General features: G+C 35.5%; 1 protein-coding gene across 1 annotated transcript; it reads left to right on the top strand.

The window, feature by feature from the left end:
- The first annotated feature begins 12,220 nt into the window (after window positions 1-12,220).
- LOC142525965 (uncharacterized) lies at window positions 12,221-13,185 on the top strand. The gene is made up of 2 exons (XM_075630246.1): window positions 12,221-13,071; window positions 13,182-13,185. Exons 1-2 carry the CDS (start codon window positions 12,221-12,223, stop codon window positions 13,183-13,185), a joined length of 855 nt encoding a protein of 284 aa, XP_075486361.1.
- Window positions 13,186-22,055: the final 8,870 nt, after the last annotated feature.

The raw sequence follows: 22,055 nt of genomic DNA, 5'->3' as shown, positions 1-22,055 counted from the left end.
TGACGATTTAAGAACGACGACGAGGAGGACCTTGGCTTGACAAACTATGAAGAATTTCCGATGCTTCCCTTTGCTTTTCCTTGTGTGTGCGTGTGTTGTATGCTATGAGAGAAGAGTTTTGTTATTGAAGGGGAGGTGGGCGTGAGTTTAAGGGATTATGGGGTGGGGTTTAGCTTAATTATACCTATTAAATTGTGATTGCAAGCTTAGGGTCATTAGTAGGGTAGAATAGGCCCATTAAGTCCAATTGTGCATATTTAAAATATCTTGTGTAAAAACGTTTGTGCAATTATTAGCCGAGTTGTCCAAACGTTCGCATTTTTGTTGAAAATCCAAAATCGGTAAAAATTACATCCCGGCATATAAAATCACCTCAAAACTTCTTATTTTCAAAAATGAGAAAAAGCAGCAATCATTTTTTAAATAACTAAAAACAATTATTTAATAAAAATTTTTCCATTTTTCAGCCATCGGTCTTCGTTCCTCGATCGCAACTCGAATAACCCATAAAATTACATTTTAATGCATATATGTATAAAACTACTAAAACATCATATAAACATATCACCTAATCAATTTAGCAATTAAAATCAATTATTTAACCATTTTTCATATTTCCTAAATTTACATGCAGTTGAATTACGTAGTATTAATTTTGGACTTTATATTCCTCCCCCTTTAAATAAAATTTCGTCCTCGAAATTAGAACTTACCGAATAGATCCAGGTAGCGACTCCTCAAGTTCCTCTCTGTTTCCCAAGTAGCTTCTTCTTCCGAGTGTTTCAGCCACTTGACATTGACCATTGGAATGACTTTGTTTCGGAGTCTTCTTTCTTGCCTTCCCAAGATTTGGACAGGTCTTTCTTCATAAGTCACATTTGGAGTTAATTGTAGAGGTTCATGATTTAGTATATGTGATGGGTTCGACGTGTACTTTCGCAGCATCAAAATATGAAACACATTGTGAACTCCAGAAAGCATCGGTGGCAGTGCCACTCTATAGGCTAGTGTTCCAATCCTCTCCAAAATCTCAAACGGATCTATAAATCTTGGACTAAGCTTGTCTTTCTTGCCAAATCGCATAACACCTTCCATAGGTGCTATTTTCACAAACACGTGGTCTCCCACTGCAAACTCTAATTCCCTTCGTCTCTTATCGGCATAACTCTTCTCTCAGCTTTGTGCAGTCTTCATTCTCTCTCGAATTTTGACTACTAGCTCGGCAATCTCTTCTATCACGTCCGGACCAATCTATCTTCTTTCACCAACCTCGTCCCAATGAATAGGAAATCTACATTTTCTTCCATAAAGTGCCTCAAAAGTAGCCATCTCAATTGATGATTGATAGCTATTATTGTAGGTGAACTCCACTAGAGGTAATTTCGGTTCCCAACTTCATTGGAAATCGATCATACAAGCTCGTAGTAGATCTTCTAAAATTTGAATAACTCTTTCGGACTGACCATCGGTTTGAGGATGGAATGATGTACTGAATAATAACTTAGTCCCCATCGCTGCATGGAGACTCTTCCATAAAGATGACGTAAATCTCGGATCTCTGTCAGAAAAAATAGATACGGGAATCTCATGCAGACGAACTATCTCTCGAATGTATAACTTCCCATTTCCACTCGAGAATAGGAAGTGGTTTATGCTTGCTCGCTAGCCTCTGATACTTTGGTTTTACTTGCTGACATGTCAAACACTCGGTCACAAAACGCAGGATATCTCGCTTCATGCCCGACCACCAATATAATAATTGCAAATCTTTGTACATCTTCGTGCTCCCAAGATGAATGGAGTATGGTGTCATGAGCTTCCTTCATAATGAGCTCCCGCAAGTGAAACATATACTCATTTTAAAAGTGCCGCAATTTTTTTTAAAAAAGCTCTCACTTTGAAAAGAAACATTTAAATAAATTGCATGCATGCAATCATACTTAAAAAAAATCATTTAAAAATTATCATAAACAATTACCACTAAAAATATAGCGGAGTAAAAACGAGAACATCCTGATATCAAACAGTAAAATAAAACAGCGCATAAAATTCTCAAATCCTCTCAAATCGTAAAATCATAAGAGCGTAGAAAAAAATAAGGTCCTCGGGTCATGTCGTCCACCAGGTCTGCTGACTCAGTGTAACGTCCCAGATTTGACGATTGTCCTCACTGTATCAAGACAAGTCTTTCCAGCGTGCTTATGTCCTCACTCACACGCACCCTGGGAAACTTCCCAGGGTGCGTGTGAGTGAGGACATAAGCACGTTGGAAAGACTCGTCTTGATACAGTGAGGACAGTCGTCAAATCTGGGACGTTACACTCAGAGTTCGGCACGTCCAGTCCCCTCGACATCGAACTCAACTGCTTCACACACGCCTAATGAGTCTAAAGACTCAACACACATGTACCATAAATAACAAATACCAATACATAGCACACAACAGTGAAAAATAACATATTCAACATATCTTTCATGAACTTTAAAAGCTTAAAGTAAACGTGTCGTGTAAAATCATGACGTGTCAAAACCGCTCATCATTAATCATCATTCATCATTTATCATTCATCATTCATCGTTTATCATTTATCATTTCCTTTGGTGAATTCAGTTTATTAGAGGTGACTATCGTACATTATCATTTACGATAGATCCATCATACATTATCATTTACGATGGATCCATCATACATAGAACCGTGGTACCCGGCGACAGTCGGACATCAATGACAAGATTACTCATCCACTGTGCCTAGGCCTCATCATCATCATTTACATATACGTCTTAAACATTTACATATATTTCGATAGTCACAACTAATTTCCATCATTCAAATCATTATCATTTCCATCACTTATAAAAATCATCCACAAATGCAAATTTTCTTTAAATTCAAGCATGCAACGTATATTTTCATAAAATCTTAAAAATCGTGAATCATGATGCATAAAAATTTAAAATACCATAAATTTGTGCTCAGGGCGCTGCCAAGACCAAAATCTCACCCCAACCCAAAAATTTTCGTTTCACCCTTAGACCTCTAAAATTGACCCGAAGTTCACAAAACTCCTTAAAACATTCCAAAACATAATTAAAAGCCTTCCTAGATGTAAACTCGAGCCCAATACAAAACTCAACCGATTCGTTTTAGAACTTGGATCGGGGATCCCGGTTTTAACCCGAATCGACTCGAAACTAAATCTGATTATTCCCAACTTTTTACCATACTTAGTACACATCTAAACGACACTAAAATCATCAAAATGGGACCTTAAAGCTTTCGATTGAATCCTCGGATGGCTGCTGGAAAAATCCAGCATGTCGTCAACCGGAACTCTAAGCGCCTCGAATCCGCATTTTAGCCTTCCTAACCCAAACCATCGATGACCAGCCCAAGACCAGCCACTCGTAGCCCTTGACCAGACCCTACTGGACCTATTTGAACCAAGCCTAAAGCCCCATGCACCCCAATCAACACGCCCGAACGCTAGATCCCACCGAAACTCCTCCATGCGCACCCAAGCACTCGAGCCTTCGATCCTAATCTAACCTTAGGCAACCTCGACCAGCCACTATGGTCCACGATTTGGACTCTCCAGGGCCTGCATCACAGCCCCTAGCATGGCCTCCTAAAGCCCCAGGCTCCTCAACCTTGGTCACCAAATCCCAACTCAAAACCCATAAAGTCATCGGCTCTTTATCTCCCCCCAAGAGCAGCTCACGACTCCATCTACATGACAGCAACAACCCCCTTCGCACAGCCCCTAAACAACAAGAACGTGGCATCCCGTTGCAACAAATCAAAAGCACGTGAGGTGGTAGTAAGCTTTGCAATGCTTTCATAAAAAAAAATGAACAAAATGCAAGTGTGCAATTGTTCCTGATATTTACGTACACACATATACATAACAGTATACTATTGGCGCATGAGATGAGAAAAAAAAAAGGAATTCAAGCGTGCTTGTTAAATAAATCGCAAGACAACCGAAGAACGAATTAAGCCGGAGAATTTTCTTCTTTGCAATAGAAATTGATCACCGAAGCTTGGCTGTAGAAGGGGCTGAAACCGAGAGGATTTGATTGGGAAGGGGGGAGGTGTCGGCAAATGTAGGGATAATTAGGTTTAATGGGTGATTTGGTAATAAATAAATAGCTAATCACTAAATAATGGGCTTTAAATCATCAATTAAAAGTTTTAAAAAGGTTTTAAGCCCAATAGGCTTAAAATTAGGTCCATTAAATCTAAACACGCTCTCGAAAAATATTTCGTGCTGGTAAGTTCTTGAAAATATTAACCGAACCCTCGAAAAGTCTCCCGATTCGATAAAATTTGCATACCGTATAAAAATAAAATCATGCGGGTAAAAATACCCAAAAAGACCCATTTCTTGAAAAATACCTTTAAAACATCTTATATTAATTAATAAAAATTAATCGTGTAATAAAAATAATTTTCCTGATAATTCTCCGGTCTTCGTTTCTCGTTCGAGCGCGAAATACATCTAGAAACCCTAATGCATGAACTTTTAAAATTTCATGAATTAAATCCTATCATGCATGAATTATGCATAAAATACATAAAAATAATTAAACACAAAATAATGAAATAAACATTCATTTAATGTTTTAAAACAATTAAATTACCAAAAAAATTTAATAAATTGCATGCATGTGGTTCACGTGGACCTTCAAATTTTCGGGACGTTACAATCTACCCCCCTTAAATTGAATTTCGTCCACGAAATTCGCATTATCCTCGATGAACAAAAAGTTTAGACTCTTAATCCTAGTATCATAATAATCACGCTTCCGATGCGCTACTCTGGTAAAATAAGTGATTAATTGTCCTTACGTCTCCTCAATCCTAATTAAATTTGCCTACCAAAGTCCTCGTCTGCGAATCGCAACTTAAAACGACTTATGGTGACTTAGTTCTATTTTTCTATGTCTTCAAATTTCTAACTTTCTCGCAATTTCTCATACTTGAAATAGATGTCAAAACTTATTGCACCTTATTTTTATTATACTATACCCATAATGTCCCGCGTCCTATTACATTAGCATTTAGGCATTTCAATTTAGGAAACCTTAGCCCCAAAAATTAATGACTGACTGCTATTCTCGGTGATACACTTAAAAGTTAAACCTTATCTTAATCACATAACAAAATTAGCCTAAGATCATTGAATCGAATCTTTATCTTACGGCACCAAACTTACGTAACTTAAATATTTACAATTATACCCCAAATATAAAATTGTTGCAAATCTTAAATTCGTGTAAAGTTAATCCACAAAACCCAAGATAGGCAATATCGATCTTCTACCTTAATAATAAAATCATTATAATATCAATTACATGCTTAAACTATTTCTTTCTCAATTACAATATAGTTGAGGCCTAAGACCCTTGAACTTTCCTCATTGGAACGAATATCGCATTCTTAATGCTTAATTAATTCTAGCGTATAAAACTTAATAAGTTATCTCATGGTAGCCTTAGACTAACTCTAATAAATCAACTTCGCTTATAGCCCCTAGAGTTCTAGAATCCCAATATCACGATTTTAGATTTTTTAATCGGTAAAAATCTTAACATTCGTTCCTTGGTAACCTATGCTGAACACAATTAATTCCCTTTTGTTTTTATTTCATCTAAAAATTTTGTATGGACGCCTATCTCATAAAATTAAAAATTCAAGCTTACGCAACACAAGTAGTATTAGATAATATAACTCCAATACTCATATCCACTTAGTCCCAAGTTTGTTAATGACTTTCAAAATTGCTCAAGACAAGGTGTCTACCTCACCTCTTACCTGCGTCTATCAATTAACCTAACCATCCATCATACCCAACTTTCTAAAAAAAATTTAAATTCCAACAAGGTATAATCTTAACTGTTAAGATCATGACTAAAACTTATGACACATCAAACTTAAGTTCCCAAAAATTTGCTAACTCAATGTTTATTCTTATAACTTAACTAACCTATCAACTTTACCTTAAATCATCATCACTTTAAATTCTTAATTTACCACAACATTATTTCACTAACGCTTAAATTTTCAAGCTCAAGATTAATTCATCCTACAATGTCCTTGATTACCATTCATTATAACATTATAACTCAAATATCTAAATGTTCTATATTTTCTTCAAGACTAAATCACCGAAAATTCCTACCATTTAAATCATTCAATTCTCACTTACTGCTAAATAAGTTCCCAAATTTCTTAAAAATAGTAAAATTAATTCTTACTTTCCTCGAATATTATCCAATTTGTCCTTAATCTCGAAAATTCCACAATTACCCATAAGTTCTTGGTGTTCCTAATTCCATTTTGTAGGTTTCCCCGTATCATAAAGTTCAATAATTTTAAGCTTATTAAACCCAAAATCAATTCTCATAACCTTGAAAAATTACTGATTTAACCCAAATGTTCCTCCAAGTTCGAATTTAATCGTCAAAAATTTCGGAATTTGCAATTTGGCCCTTAAAGTTCTCGAAAATTATCATTTTGGCCCTACAATCATACGAAATTTGCATTCCTGGTCTCCAAAAAAATTTTGATTTTTGCCTCATTAAACCTTAAAATTCTCAAAACTCAGAATTTAATCTCAAAATTCGTTAAATTCGAAAATAGTCCCTTAGATATTTATTTTTGCACTTAGGTCCTCAAATCATTGGTTATTACAATTAGGTCCTTAAAGTTCTCAATTCGTGTGATTCAATCCTTAAATCCAACTAGGTAGAACATGCATCCTAAAAAAATTCTATGTTTTTATACTTCCAAAGATAGTCGTAGTCCCGAATCATTAATCCTTACATGGAATTCTCAAAAATTAACTCAACTAGCAAACACGAACCATCAGTAATTTCTTAGAAAATCTACAAGTCCCAAGAGCGTTCATAATCTTCAAGATTAACTTATGATCCAAAAAATAGAACATCGGTACTATTAACCAAAAATCAATATAGACAATCCATTTACAGCCTTTCATAATGCCCAAAAGCAAAATTTTTATTCATGTCCAATTCCACCACAAAGCCAGCATGCATGAAAATCATATAATTTCTTATTTCATGTCGTAACATGCATAAAAAATTTTAAAGCATCTAATCTCAAAACATAACAACAGATAAACATGTCCATTAAAACGTATATCATGTACACCTGCAGGTGATAGCATTAAAAACATTTAAAACCTTAAAACTTACAGACTTGAAGCTTGAAGACTGAGCGGCAGAAGCTGGCGGTGGCACAACCCTATACAGGACCCTTGTTCTGATACCAACTGAAACGTATACTCATTTTAAAAGTGCCGCAATTTTTTTTTAAAAAAAATCTCTCACTTTGAAATAAACATTTAAATTAATTGCATGCGTGCATGCAATCCTACTTAAAAAAATATCATTTAAAAATTATCATAAACAATTACCACTAAAATATAGCGGAGTAAAAACGAGCAACATCCTAACATCAAACAGTAAAATAAAACAACGCATAAAATGCTCAAATCCTCTCAAATCGTAAAATCATAAGAGCGCGGAAAAACATAATGTCCTCGGGTCGTGTCGTCCACCAGGTCTGCTGAATCAGAGTACGGCACCTCCAGTCCCCTCGACATCGAACTCACATGCATCACACACGCCTAGTGAGTCTAAAGACTCAACACACATGTACCATAAATAACAAATACCAACACATAGCACACAGCAGTGAAAAATAACATATTCAACGTATCTTTCATGAACTTTAGAAGCTTAAAGTAAACGTGTCGTAAAAAATCATGACGTGTCAAAACAGCTCATCATTAATCATCATTCATCGTTTATCATTTATCATTTCCTTTGGTGAATTCAGTTCATTAGAGGTGACTATCGTACATCATCATTTACGATGGATCCATCATACATAGAACCGCGGTACCCGGCGGCAGTCGGACATCAGTGACAGGATTACTCATCCACTGTGCCTAGGCCTCATCATCATCATTTACATATACGTCTTAAACATTTACATATATTTCGATAGTCACAACTAATTTCCATCATTCAAATCATTATCATTTCCATCACTTATAAAAATCATGCACAAATGCAAATTTTCTTTAAATTCAAGCATGCAACGTATATTTTCATAAAATCCTAAAAATCGTGAATCATGATGCATAAAAATTTAAAATACCATAAATTTGTGCTCAGGGCGCTGCCAAGACCAAAATATCACCCCGGATGCAAAATGACAATTTTGCCCCCCGGAACCCAAAAATTTTCGTTTCAACCCTGTACCTCTAAAATTGACCCGAAGTTCACAAAACACCTTGAAACATTCCAAAACATAATTAAAAGTCTTCCTAGATGTAAACTCGAGCTCAATACAAAATTCAACCGATTCGTTTTAAAACTTAGACCGGGGTCCCGGTTTTAACCTGAATCGACTCGAAACTCAACCCGATTATTCCCAACTTTTTACCATACTTAGTACACATCTAAACGACACTAAAAAAATCAAAATGGGACCTTAAAGCTTTCGATTGAATCCTTGGATGGCTGCTGGAAAAATCCTAGCGTGTCGTCAACCGGAACTCAAGTGCCTCGAACCCGCATTTTAGCCTTCCTAACCCAAACCATCGATGACCAGCCCAAGACCAGCCACTCCTAGCCCTTGATCTGACCCTACTGGACCTTTTTGAACCAAGCCTAAAGCCCCATGCACCCCCAACCAACACGCCCGAACGCTAGATCCCTACCGAAACTCCTCCATGCGCACCAAAGCACTCGAGCCTTCGATCCTAATCTAGCCTTAGGCAACCTCGACCAGCCACTATGGTCCACGATTTGGACTCTCCAGGGCCTGCATCACAGCCCCGAACAGCCCCTAGCATGGCCTCCTAAACCCCCAGGCTCCTCAACCTTGGTCACCAAATCCCAACTCAAAACCCATAAAGTCATCGGCTCTTTATCTCCCCCCAAGAGCAGCTCACGACTCCATCTACATGACAGCAACAACCCCCTTCGCACAGCCCCTAAACAACAAGAACGTGGCATCCCCTTGCAACACGCGGAACGGCACGGAACGGAAGGGATTTGTAGGTTGATGGCTTGAATATAAATGTTTGTTTTCATCAACTTATATTTCATTTCTCATTGTTATTTTATTATCATATGATATGAGTAATTTAATAAGCTTAATATTAATTTCACTAGGAACATTGGAAAACAAAGCACATCGGTTGATGTGAGATGGTGAATCTTGAGTCTTCTTCCCGCTGCATCCATCAATGAAAGACTAATAAAGAAGAGACCGCAAGTCAACTATTTCTATTGAGAAATTTTCGTTACAAAGTGTGAAAAAAACTAAGTTAATTATAAAATATTTTTATTTTAATTGATGTTAAATAATCTGTAACATCACTTTATATAAGATTTGATGCTTATTATTAGTCCATCACTCTAAATTGATTCAAATTTGTGTGAACTTATATATATCCAATCGAAAATATTTTAAAGTTTTAATTAATTAAATACAAATAATTTTTAATAGTATATTTAATTTTTGATATGGTTGTTAATATTTTAAATATAATGACGATATAAATTGTGTTCAATAAATTGTTAATAAAATTTTAAAAATATTTTAATTTCTTATTTACATCAAATATTCTATTTAAATGATATTTATTTTAATTTTCATATTTCTAAATATTTTTCAAAATTTTTAATTTTATATATTTATAATATTTTTTAAAAATACCCGTTCCGCGATCCTTCCGCGAAATTTCATTGTAACTGGAACGGTAGCATCCGTTCCGATCTCCGCGACCGCGACAGCGAACCATGTCATGGTTCACCGGAACGGCCGTTCCGGAACGGGAACGGCCTTTGCTGTTCCAAAGTTCCGGGGTGGGTAGGTTGATGGCTTGTAGCGGCGTTTCGTATACCGAAAACGGCGATATAACGGTGGAAAACGGAGATGTAACGGTGGAACGGAACAGGAACGCAATTCGCGACGGTTTTGTCTTGAACCGTCGCTACTAGCGACGGTTTTATTAAAACCGTCGCCGAAACGGAGATGTAACGGTGGAACGGAACCAGAACGCAATTCGCGACGGTTTTGTCTTGAACCGTCGCTACTAGCGACGGTTTTATTTAATCGTCCGACGGTTTTAATAAAACCGGTTTTAATAAAACCGTCGCTAATATCGCTACTATAGAGACGGTTTGAATTAAAAAAAATAAAGGTTCACGGATTCAAGGATCCGTGACCACACAGATGGGTCACGGATTAAATTAATCCGTGACCACACAGTGTGGTCACGGATTAATTTAATCCGTGACCCATCCGCTTCTAAAGTGCGTCCGTCTCTCCTTCAGAAATTGCTCATTTTCGCAGCATGAGTGAATATTGTTCTTGATTCATTATAATCATTTCTTTTGCGTCCTCTCTGCTAATGAATGCAGCATGAGTAAAGTGCACACTTGATTCATTTGCGTGAATTGTTTCTTGTCGCTTCAATTTTTTCACGGCTATTTTTCAGCTTTAATTTTTACTGGTCCGGAGATATTGTGTAATCCAAATTTCACAGGTATTAATTTTTTTATTGTAATTAAAATAATTCTGTTTTATAATTTTTTTTAATAAAAATGTTTAATATTGACAGGTAATAATATTCTTTGTTGATTTTACGAAGGAATCTTAAAAGGTAACGTAATTATTTTTGTTCATAATATTTATTATTGTTCGTTGATTGATTGAACTAAAATTTATTGACTGAATTTTATTTGAGCTAGTTTTTAAACCTAGAGTTGTATTGACAATTTAATTAATTTTACAGAAATACTATATATTTAAAGATTTTAAATAATATTATTTAATATATATTTAAATTCTTTAGTAACGAAAATTTAATTAGTATATTGTTTAATTATGTATTATGAATTACTAATTATTTATAAAATTACTTAATCATCTTTATCACATGTTTGTTTACGTATTATATTAAAATTCTTTGATAAATTAAATATTTGTCTTATTATTTTATTAATTGTTAAATAATATTATTAAATTTTATTATCATATAATATCATCCCACTACAAAAGTAATATATATTTAAATTTTTTAATAATGAAAATTTAATTAATACTAGTATATTTTTTATTTACGTATTATGAATTACTAATTATTTATAAAATTAATTAATCATCTTTATCACATTTACCAATTATTCATCATCATCTACGATTTATTATGTACAACGGATAATGAAAATAATTTTGTTTACTATAAAATATGTACTTACACATTTACCCAATTTATCATCATCTTGTCGATATAAATTATCAGTTTCTTTATTTTAAAGTGCAAATCAGTAAATCCTATGAACAATGGCTCCAAAACTCGATATTGGTTGGGAGTTTGGTAGATCCATCGGAGGTGATAGAAAGACAATATAATGCAAACTTTGTGGAAAAATTATAACTGGTGGAATTACAAGATTAAAGCAACATATTGCTCATGTTGCTGGAAATGTTGAGTCATGCACTAAAGCTCCAAAAGAAATATCATTGATGTTTCGGAAACATCTTCAAGATACTAAGAACGAGAGAAATTTAATCAAAAAAAAGAAAGAAATTGCTATTAATGCAATTCAACAGAGCATACATGGACTCGATAATTGCAGTGACAGTGGAGATGATGATAAATTTGATAATACCTATGAAGAAACTTTATAAGATATGGAAAATAGGGAACTGCGAAAAGCAATGGAAGAAAGTCGTAGAACAAGAGCATTTGAGGAAGATATGCAAAACCGATATGGTTCAGGTAAATAAATATTTTATTTTTATAGTTGATGCATATCCGATATGGTTCAAAATTAATGTATCATTTTAAAAACTTAATTTTAATGGAGTAATATAAAAATTCTGATTAGATTATATTATTTAATTTCAGGAAATGTTGGTGGTAGTTCATCATCACCAAGTGCAAATCCCAATTTAAGAAAACAGATGACTCGTAGCTTTAGCGTACGAGAGGGAGCTCAGTTACCATCGAAAGGGATTGATTCTTACATGTTTTCATCAAAACGAAAGAGTATAAAAAATTGGTTTGCTCCTGAAAAGGTCAAACATGTTTGGAAGGCTATTTCAAAATGGTTTATATACAATGCAATTCCAATTCATGCAGCAGATAGTGGTCCATACTACCAAGCAATGATTAATACCATCGCAAATGTTGGACCTGGAGTACAAGGTCCTTCGGGACGTCAAATAGGTGGTGTTTTCCTGGAAGAGGAGGTCGAAAATATCACTATATATTTGAATACATTAAAATCCAAATGGCCAAAATATGGATGTACAATAATGTGTGATGGTTGGAGCACACGCAACAAGCATCCTATCATTAATTTTATGATATACTGCGATCGCAACATGATATTTCATAGTTCAGTGGATTGCACAAACAAAAGAAAGACAGCCGATTTTATATTATCTCTTCTGAATAATGTTATTGACGATATTGGAGAAGAAAATGTTGTACATGTGGTTACAGATAGTGAAAGTGCAAACAAAGCTGCTGGACAGAAATTGATGATTGAAAGACCTCACATGTTTTGGTCACCTTGTGCTGCACAGTGCATTGATCTTATGCTTGAAGATATTGGTAAGATGACAAAGGTAAAGAGGTGCATTGATAAAGCAAAGCAAATAACAAGTTTTATATACAATAGTGACAAAATCGTGAACTTAATGAAAATCTACACAAATGATTGTGAATTGTTGAGACCTGGAATCACTCGCTTTGCTACTGAATTTATTTCTTTAGAAAGTCTCGTCCGGTATTGTCAAGATTTGAAGAGATTGTGCACTTCAGTTGAGTGGCGTGAGTACAACAATACAAGCAAGAGAAGAAAAGATGTCGAAAAAATTACAGCGATCATTTTGGACACAAAATTTTGGAAGTCGGCTCGTGATATATGCATAGCAATGGAACCTCTCGTCAAAGTTTTGAAGTTGGTTGATCAAGACAATAAGCCAACGCTATCGATTATATATGAAGCAATGTATAGAGCTAAATTATCTATAAAACAAAGTGTGAAAGACTTGCAATTGTACTGGGATGTGATTGATGAGCGTTGGTATAATCAATTACACCAACACCTATATGCTGCAGGTAAAATTAGATTATATTTACAAAAAATAAATCCATTGTTGTGGTTATCGTTATATAATTTTAAATTTGTGTGTTTTTAGCATATTTTCTCTATCCAATGCTCCAATATTCTGGAACATGTGTTTACACTGATGAAGTAAGACGAGGATTGAAGACAGTAATCAAAAGACTAGAGCCCGATTTAAATACACAAGCTGCAATGATTAATGAGGTATGATATTTATAAGTTTTGCTTAACATATTTTATATCCAATATACTATAGTTTTTATCAAACATGTTTCACAGATTAAATTGTTTACTGAACAAATTGGAGAGTTTGGATCTCCACTTGCAAAAATGGCGGTTAAAAAAAGTCTTCCAGGTTTGAATTTCTTTATGTTTTTTCATAGATATCAAAGTTATACAAGAAGCTCCCCACCTAAGAAAACTTGCAATTAAAGTTCTTAGTCAAACATGTTCATCTTCTGGTTGTGAGAGAAATTGGAGCACATGGTCTTTAATACATACTAAGCTTCGCAATCGTTTGGCGATTGAAAAATTGCATAAATTGGTATATGTCCATTACAATATGCGGTTAAGAGTAAGAAATTTGATGCAAAATAGTGGAGATGATGATTACTATAGTCCTATAGATCTTGATCACATATTCAAAGATGATGATATTTTAAATGAATGGACTAGAGACAATGAACCCTCTGTGTTGCAAGACGATGACTTAGAATGGTTAGATCAAGGTCATGAAATATCAAATGCCCAAGAGAGCAACAAGAACAAAAGCAATGAGGGCACCTCAAGATTATCAAAAGGAAAAGGAAACATATTAAATGAAAGTGATGAAACTGACAATGACGATAAAAGTGACGACAATGATGATAGTGGTGATGGGAACAATCGGGAAAGTGGCAAAAAACATGGAGACACTGATCAAGCATGTCAAGATGATCAATATGATGCTGGCATGTCATGGGCACGGGGGAAAGAGAATTATTATGCAACACAAGACACTGATCATGGGTATCGTCCTGGGATAGAAGAACAACGTCGCTTTTTAGCAAGTTTGAGAGGGTTCTCGAGTGCTGGAGATGATGAACATTTTAGTGGATCTTCAGATTCATATATGCGTGTGGAAGAGGAAATAAAAAATTTGGGCTTGGGGGGTCACCATCAATTTCAGTTTGGAGATGATTCGAGAAATTACCATTGGAGCTCTCAAGATTTTAGTCGTGGTGCCATTGGATATAATGAACCAGACTTTGGGTATTCTCATGGTTCTAGAAATAATCAATTTGAGAGATTTTCTAATAGTTGCCGAAATAGATATCATAATCCTCAAGCACCAGCAGCCACTGGTATTAGACATGAAGGTCATGGTTCTATATCTTCAAGTGAGGCCAGTAATTCTTTTGGACATCAAGAATTTGGAGACTACCATCGTCGTGACGATACATTATTAAATTCTCCCTCATTACACCATATACATTCAGTTTCAAATCCACTATTCAATGCATATCCACCAGGAAAATTTAACACTGGTTTATATCAGCAACCATATGGTGGAGATCAATTTTCTCAACTGAATCCCGAAGAAGAATACACTAATGATTTTGTTCCTCCACGTCATTCCTCATGGTATTAGTCTCGATGATATAACATTTACAGGTACCTTTCTATATAAATGTTTGTTTTCATGAACTTATATTTCATTTCTCATTGTTATTTTATTATCATATGATATGAGTAATTTAATAAGCTTAACATTAATTTCACTAGGAACATTGGAAAGCAAAGAAACTCGGTTGATGTGAGATGGTGAATCTTGAGTCTTCTTCCCGCTGCATCCATCAATGAAAGACTAATAAAGAAGAGACCGCAAGTCAACTATTTCTATTGAGAAATTTTCATTACAAAGTGTGAAAAAACTAAGTTAATTATAAAATTTTTCTATTTTAATTGATGTTAAATAATTTGTAACATCACTTTATATAAGATTTGATGGTTATTATTAGTCCATCACTCTAAATTGATTCAAATTTGTACGAACTAATATATATCCAATCGAAAATATTTTAATGTTTTAATTAATTAAATACAAATAACTTTTAATAGTATATTTAATTTTTGATATGATTGGAAATATTTTAAATATAATGACGATATAAATTGTGTTCAATAAATTGTTAATAAAATTTTAAAAATATTTAAATTTCTTATTTACATCAAATATTCTATTTAAATGATATTTATTTTAATTTTTTTATTTCTAAATATTTTCCAAAAATTTTAAATTTTTATATATTTATAATATTTTTTTTAAATACCCGTTCCGCGAAATTTCATTGTAACTGGAACGGTAGCATCCGTTTCGATCTCCGCGACCGCGACAGCGAACCATGATGATAATAGATGACTGTGCCCTAATATTTTTATTTTGGATTTTTTTTCCATTATATTCTGCTGGTAGTGGTCAAATACATTAACACAATAATGAAAAAATTTCATTTATTTCTTTGCATCCCACGAATGCTTTCTTTATTTAAGTAAGTTTGTTGTCTCATGCAGATTTATTTAGCGAGTGATTTTGCAGCAGTGGTTGCTAGTGAGCTAGTCTTTCATCATAAAACATATTTTCATTTATTTGGGGTCATTAAGTCAACATATATATTTATATAAAATCACTAATTATTTTGAAAATAAATCTTGAGGTAGTACTTAAATATAAAATTTTGGTGAGATCGAGCTTTTGCTGCTACAATTCATTTGAGAACGTCTAACAGGTCAAGTTGGTCAGACGGATCTTCTACACAACTTCACGCATAAAAAATATTATTTTATGTTCAAAGTATTATTTTTAATTACAAAATTATAATTTTTGTTAGTTATATTATGAAGAAAATATTGTGTAATATATGTTAATTTGAGTGAAAAGTATTAGCTTTTATGTCAAAGTATTACTTTTCACTACAGGTATAAATCGAGTCGATTCGTTTCACGAATATAGATCCGAAGACTATTGTGTAGGAGACTTATTTTTGCCGATTTATAAAAACTATAATTGGTGGTAATAATACAACTTCAATAATTTAATTGTACAACAACCTAAATATCACATGCTGACCGCTCTCTTGACATGGACAATTATTTTACCACAACAATCCTCCAAATTGTTATTCTTCTTGCAATTCATGATAATTGAACAAGTGACATTGATGTTGATACCGATGATTAGAACGAATGTTTACCGCTTTTCCAAGAAAAACTATAACAAGCAAAGACAACTAAAGGAGGACGGGACGCCCTTTAAATTTTTGCCAAAAACTATTTTATATAAAATTCATTATATAAATAATTAAATAAAGAATCATAAAAGGCTAAAAAAATATGGGACTCTCGAAATGCATTCAATCATCCGAACCACGTCTACAAAATGCCAGTAACATGCATCTGCTTCAAAGCCAACGTGATGTCCTTGGTCAGATGACCAAGATATTTTCGAATCCCACATATGATCAAGAAAAGAGTACCTATAATCACATGAAAACCATGAAAGCTTGTTGCTAAGAAAAAGGTAGAACTATAAATACTATCCGAAATAGTGGGAGTGGCTTTCCGGACCTTCTCCCCCTTTTTCAATAAATAAGCCCCACTTCCCTAAGGGGCCCCTCTCTGATAAGGAAGGAAAGGAAAGAATCTCAATTTTATGACAAATCCCTACCCGACAAACAAAATCAAGAAGCAACCCACCAAACACTTGTTCACCCACTACTGACAAATTGCCTATCTTTTCTTTCATCTTGGGATCTTGATCCTTGTGGAGCGAAAGTGAGACTAGACTAGATCTGCACGTCCCTCGAAAAGATCGCTTGGACTTAAGAAAGGGTTGCTTGGATTTATGATTTTGTATTGCTCAATCGCCGCGACCCACAACTGATGCAGCCGAGTCGTTACAACACCTAAAAGCAGCTTTCGTTTCGGTCATACTTTACCGGGTGGATTGGTCCCTGGTCATGCTTTATCGCTTTCCAATCCTGATCTAAACCCGATCATACTTTGCCGGGGTGGAGAGGTCATCCGCCACGTTCACCGACTTCCAAACCCGTTCATAATTGGTCACAAGACATTTAACATACCTCAAAAATAAAACATTTTCCCTTGCACGTTGAACATACTTACTTGGCCGTTGAGGGATTCGTTGGACCTCGCTTGGGGCTACTGCTGCACATACTAACCTGAGTTCAAGCACTTATCTTTCATAACTCAGACGTATTAATCATGCTCACACCCAAAACTGACAAATTTCTTATGACGTTCTAAATCTCTCGGGACTCGACCTCGTTTAATCATCGTACTAACCATGACATCGAGCCATAAAACAGTCCCTATATTTTACCAAACATGGAAGATACTTAGCCCATGTACACATTCGGGTCTAGGTCCGTGTAGCGTCGGAAAAATTAACCTACGGAATTAACAAAGGCACGGATCCCGTGTCAGGATCCGGCTCCGGGTCCATGTAGACTCTGAAAATGGTAAACCAACAAAAATCACTACACTTGTGGCTTAATCCTCCTAACTCGATCGTGCGGACCGTGAACCAACACCTCGAGACCCATCCTAGGATGTATGGCAATGATTCAAACTCCCAGGACACCTCAAACAACGATAGAAATCATACAAAGCAACTCAAACCATGAACATTCTATTTTGACACAAAAATGCTTCATACGACTTCTAATGCAACCAAGTGTTTATCGACACGAAACGAAGCACCAAAAATCATCTCAACATCATACTCACAATACTTAAATGCAGCAGCGATCAATCAACGGTTCCCAACGAAGCCTGCAACAAATAAACTTCAAGAACACGTCAGGAACACATTTTCAGAAAATTACAGTTTGAGCAGTCCCACGAAAACGATCATAACTCACTCGTTTCTTGTCCAAAAATTACGAATTTACTGTCAAATCGAAGTTAACAAAATGTACTACATTTTATATGTTGAAAGTTTTCCAGAAAGTTGAACTAATTTTTGCAGAAATCAAAATGACAGCAGAATTCGGGTTTCCAGATCTAAAATCATTTCAAAATCGATCCAACCAATTTTTACTCAAACTTTGCACAACATTCACAAATTTTTACACATAATAAACATAAAAACATGTGCTATAACGAGATCAATGCGTAAACGAAATAATATACATGCTTTTTGATATTTAAAGTTGCCGAAACGAAAGATACCGAAGCGGGAAGGATGCGAGGGTTGATCCGGGACGAACGTGGCACGATTTTCTTGAAGAAAAGTGGACGAAAATTGCTGGAAAGATGCAGAGGAAAGGGGGTGGCTGCTCTTCGTTCTTAGAACCCTAAATTTTCTTTTCAAAAATCTGAAATGTGATGGAATGAAATGGGTGTGTGTGTTGTCGTTTATGTGTGTGTGTAAAAGTGTGTGTGCGTCCCCATGTTCCAATTCAAAGGATGAAGAAAATAAAAGATCCCTACCTTATCTGATCCATTCGACGCGTGCAATTTCAATTGCGTTGTAGATTCTTATCCAAGACTTGTATCATTTGATGATACCATGTGAATCGCTAAATTGCGATCTTATTCAAAGAGAAAGATATCAACGGAGTATTCTCGACATATGTTACAACTTCTTCAATAGCATGCTCTTACTTCGTTTTTCCCTTCATAAGTCATCAAATTTTGTGCATTTTGATCCCCAGTTCTATAAATCCGTTCAAATTTTATTTTAGGGGAGAGGAGTTGTAAGTGAAAGGGGATCGGTTACGGTGACCGGAAGCGCAATAGAAGTTAAAAATTTTGATTTTTCATCAAGAAATTTCGGCCACCTCATATTTTGTGTAGCAAATACAACAAACACCAAATATCATACATAGGGTGTTTTAGAATTTACCTATCAATCTCAAGAGATTGATGAATGGCACCAACCAAGTTGTAAACAACTTGGCTCTTCAAGGATGACAAGTCTACAAGCTCTCCTTCCTTCAAAAATTAGGCCCACCACTTGCTAGGTAAATCCCCTCTTAATTTGCACTAGAAAATTAAGAGGATTTTTCAAGGAGAAGAATATTTCTTCCTCAACACTTGAAGAAGAGTTGTCTTGGTAGTGCAAAAAGTTTATCCAAAAAGTTGCATGCCATGTAATATTTTAATCAAAAGTATTCCTCAACTCTTCACCTCCCAAGCATGCATATCAAGTGGGCTTGTAACAATTACAAGGCCCATGGACTTTTATTTAAATGTCCCAAACATATTTGAGCCCATTTATAGTTTACTTGATTTTACTCAAGCCCACTAGTTAAATAATTATTTCCAATTGGGCTCTACAAGGTCCAATGTTATTTAATTAATTCAACACTTGAATTAATTTAATTATTTGGACTCTACTAGGCCCACTAGTGTTTAATTAATTCAACACTTGAATTAATTTAATTTAGTCCATAATAATGTTTATGAAAATCATAATTTTCAAATACATTATTCACTTGGCCTACTTTTAATTTAGGAACACATTCATAAATTAAAATTTACATTTCTCTCATAGAAGTCATACATATATTTTTCTTTACACTTATAAACTCATTTATAAGCCGTTCAACACATTGAACTATTTTACTTCTCAACGGGATCTAGAAAGCTAGTACTTGTGTGGCCCTCAATGGTTCACTGATACAACTAGCCGTGGGTTCACATCTCCATGTGATTTGGACTAAACATGTCCTTATTTGAGCATACCCCAATTGCTCCATTCTTACTTATCAACTCCTTGATAACAAGAACGTCAGAACTCAAGTCTGATAATACCCAACCAATCATGTTAAACGCCTAGCAGCATCGCTTACATGATTCCCTAGGTATCAAATGATAGTGCCTGCAAGAACCATTCTATTATGGTTAGCGTACAGTACGGTCCCTTCAACTCATATATCCCGACCGATTCGACAACCATAGGTATATCGAGAGTTGTCAATGAATCGATACTATGTGTCATGTCGTAGTTGCATCGATGGTATAATATAAGAAACCCCTTTCTTAATTACCACCATACTCTGATCAGAGATTTCAAACTACATATACATGAGAACACATAGGATATCCATACCCGAAGGTAAGCGGTGAATCTCCGACTACAATGCATCGACTCCTATATGTTTCGACAGAACACCCAACCTTGCCACCTGATGACCCCATGAGAGTCGGTAAACAAGTCAAAGTGTAATTCTAGCACATAGAGTCTCAATGTTGTCCCAGGTCATAAGGACTAATGGTGTACAACCATAAACTAGGACTTTTCCACTCGATAAGTGAGAACCACTTGAAAAGTCCTTTATGGAGGGTTGTTCAGTCCATTCTACAAGGAGCACCTATCTGCATGTTCAGACATCACAATGTCCCCTACCAATGAAACATGGTACTCACATCGCAGATACTAGTCTCGAACTCGAGCGGCCTATATCCTACTTAGTGGCGGCTGAATCGACTAGGAACCGTTTAGAATATACAGTATTATAAAGATGAGTTTCATGATACTCATCATATGAGCATCTCATATTCTTTCTACTATTTGTATATACAAGGGCTTTATCTATGCAACTAGCATGGGTATACAGATAAAGAAGTGCCAAAATAATAATTTCAAATATTATTAAAATAAAGACTGTTCATACATAGAGTTTAAACATGAACCCTCGGCCAACACTTGGCTCGACGGGCACCTACTCTAACAATCTCCCACTTGCACTAGAGCCAACTACCCATATGCTTCAAACCCATTGATTCGCGATGCTTCTCGAATAATGGTCCAGGTAAAGGCTTAGTTAGCGGATAAGCAACATTATATGCGGAGCCGACTTTGTCAATCGTGACATCTCCTCTTTCCACGATCTCTCTGAGGATGTGGTACTTTCTCAATACATGTTTGGACTTCTGATAAGACCTCGGCTCCTTTGCTTGAGCAATGGCTCCCGTGTTGTCACAAAACACCGGGACAGGAGCAACTCCATTTGGAATGACGCCCAACTCTTTGACGAAATTCCTTATCCAAACTGCCTCCTTTGCTGTTGCTGATGCAGCAATATATTCTGCCTCAGTGGTGGAATCCGCAGTACTGTCTTGTTTGGAACTCTTCTAAGAGACAGCAGCACCATTGAGCATGAATATGAATCCAGAGGTTGACAGCGAGTCATCGATATCGCTTTGGAAGCTAGAGTCGGTATAGCCTTCCAATTTCAGTTCTCCACCCCCATAGACCAAGAACAATTTATTGGTCCTTCTCAAATACTTGAGGATGTCTTTCACAGCTTTCCAATGTGGAAGACCGGGGTTCGATTGATATCTACTCACTACACTTAGTGCGAAAGCCACGTCAGGACGCGTAGATATCATCCCATACATGATGCTACCAATTGCAAATGCATAAGGAATGCTTGTCATTGCCGCTATCTCTGCATCAGTCTTGGGAGACATAGACTTGGATAGGGACACGCCATGACACATTGGTAGATGTCCTCTCTTGGACTCATCCATCGAGAACCGTTTCACGATGGTATCAATGTATGTGGACTGGGTGAGACCAAGCAATCTTTTTTATCTATCTCTATAGATCTGTATTCCCAATACAAAAGATACTTCACCCAAGTCCTGCATCGAGAACTTACTCGCTAACCATATCTTCGTTGATTGCAACATTCCTACATCATTCCCAATGAGTAGAATGTCATCAACATATAATACTAGGAATGTCACAGCACTCCCACTGACCTTCTTATACACACAGGGTTCCTCAGGATTCTTAGCAAAACCAAACTCTTTGATTGTACTATCGAATCTGAGGTTCCAACTCCTAGATGCCT

Source organism: Primulina tabacum, chromosome 15 (genome assembly GCF_025594145.1).
Source record: "Primulina tabacum isolate GXHZ01 chromosome 15, ASM2559414v2, whole genome shotgun sequence".
NCBI lineage: Eukaryota > Viridiplantae > Streptophyta > Magnoliopsida > Lamiales > Gesneriaceae > Primulina > Primulina tabacum.
Note: the sequence above shows the minus strand (reverse complement) of the source record. Positions and strands in the feature narration are given on the sequence as shown.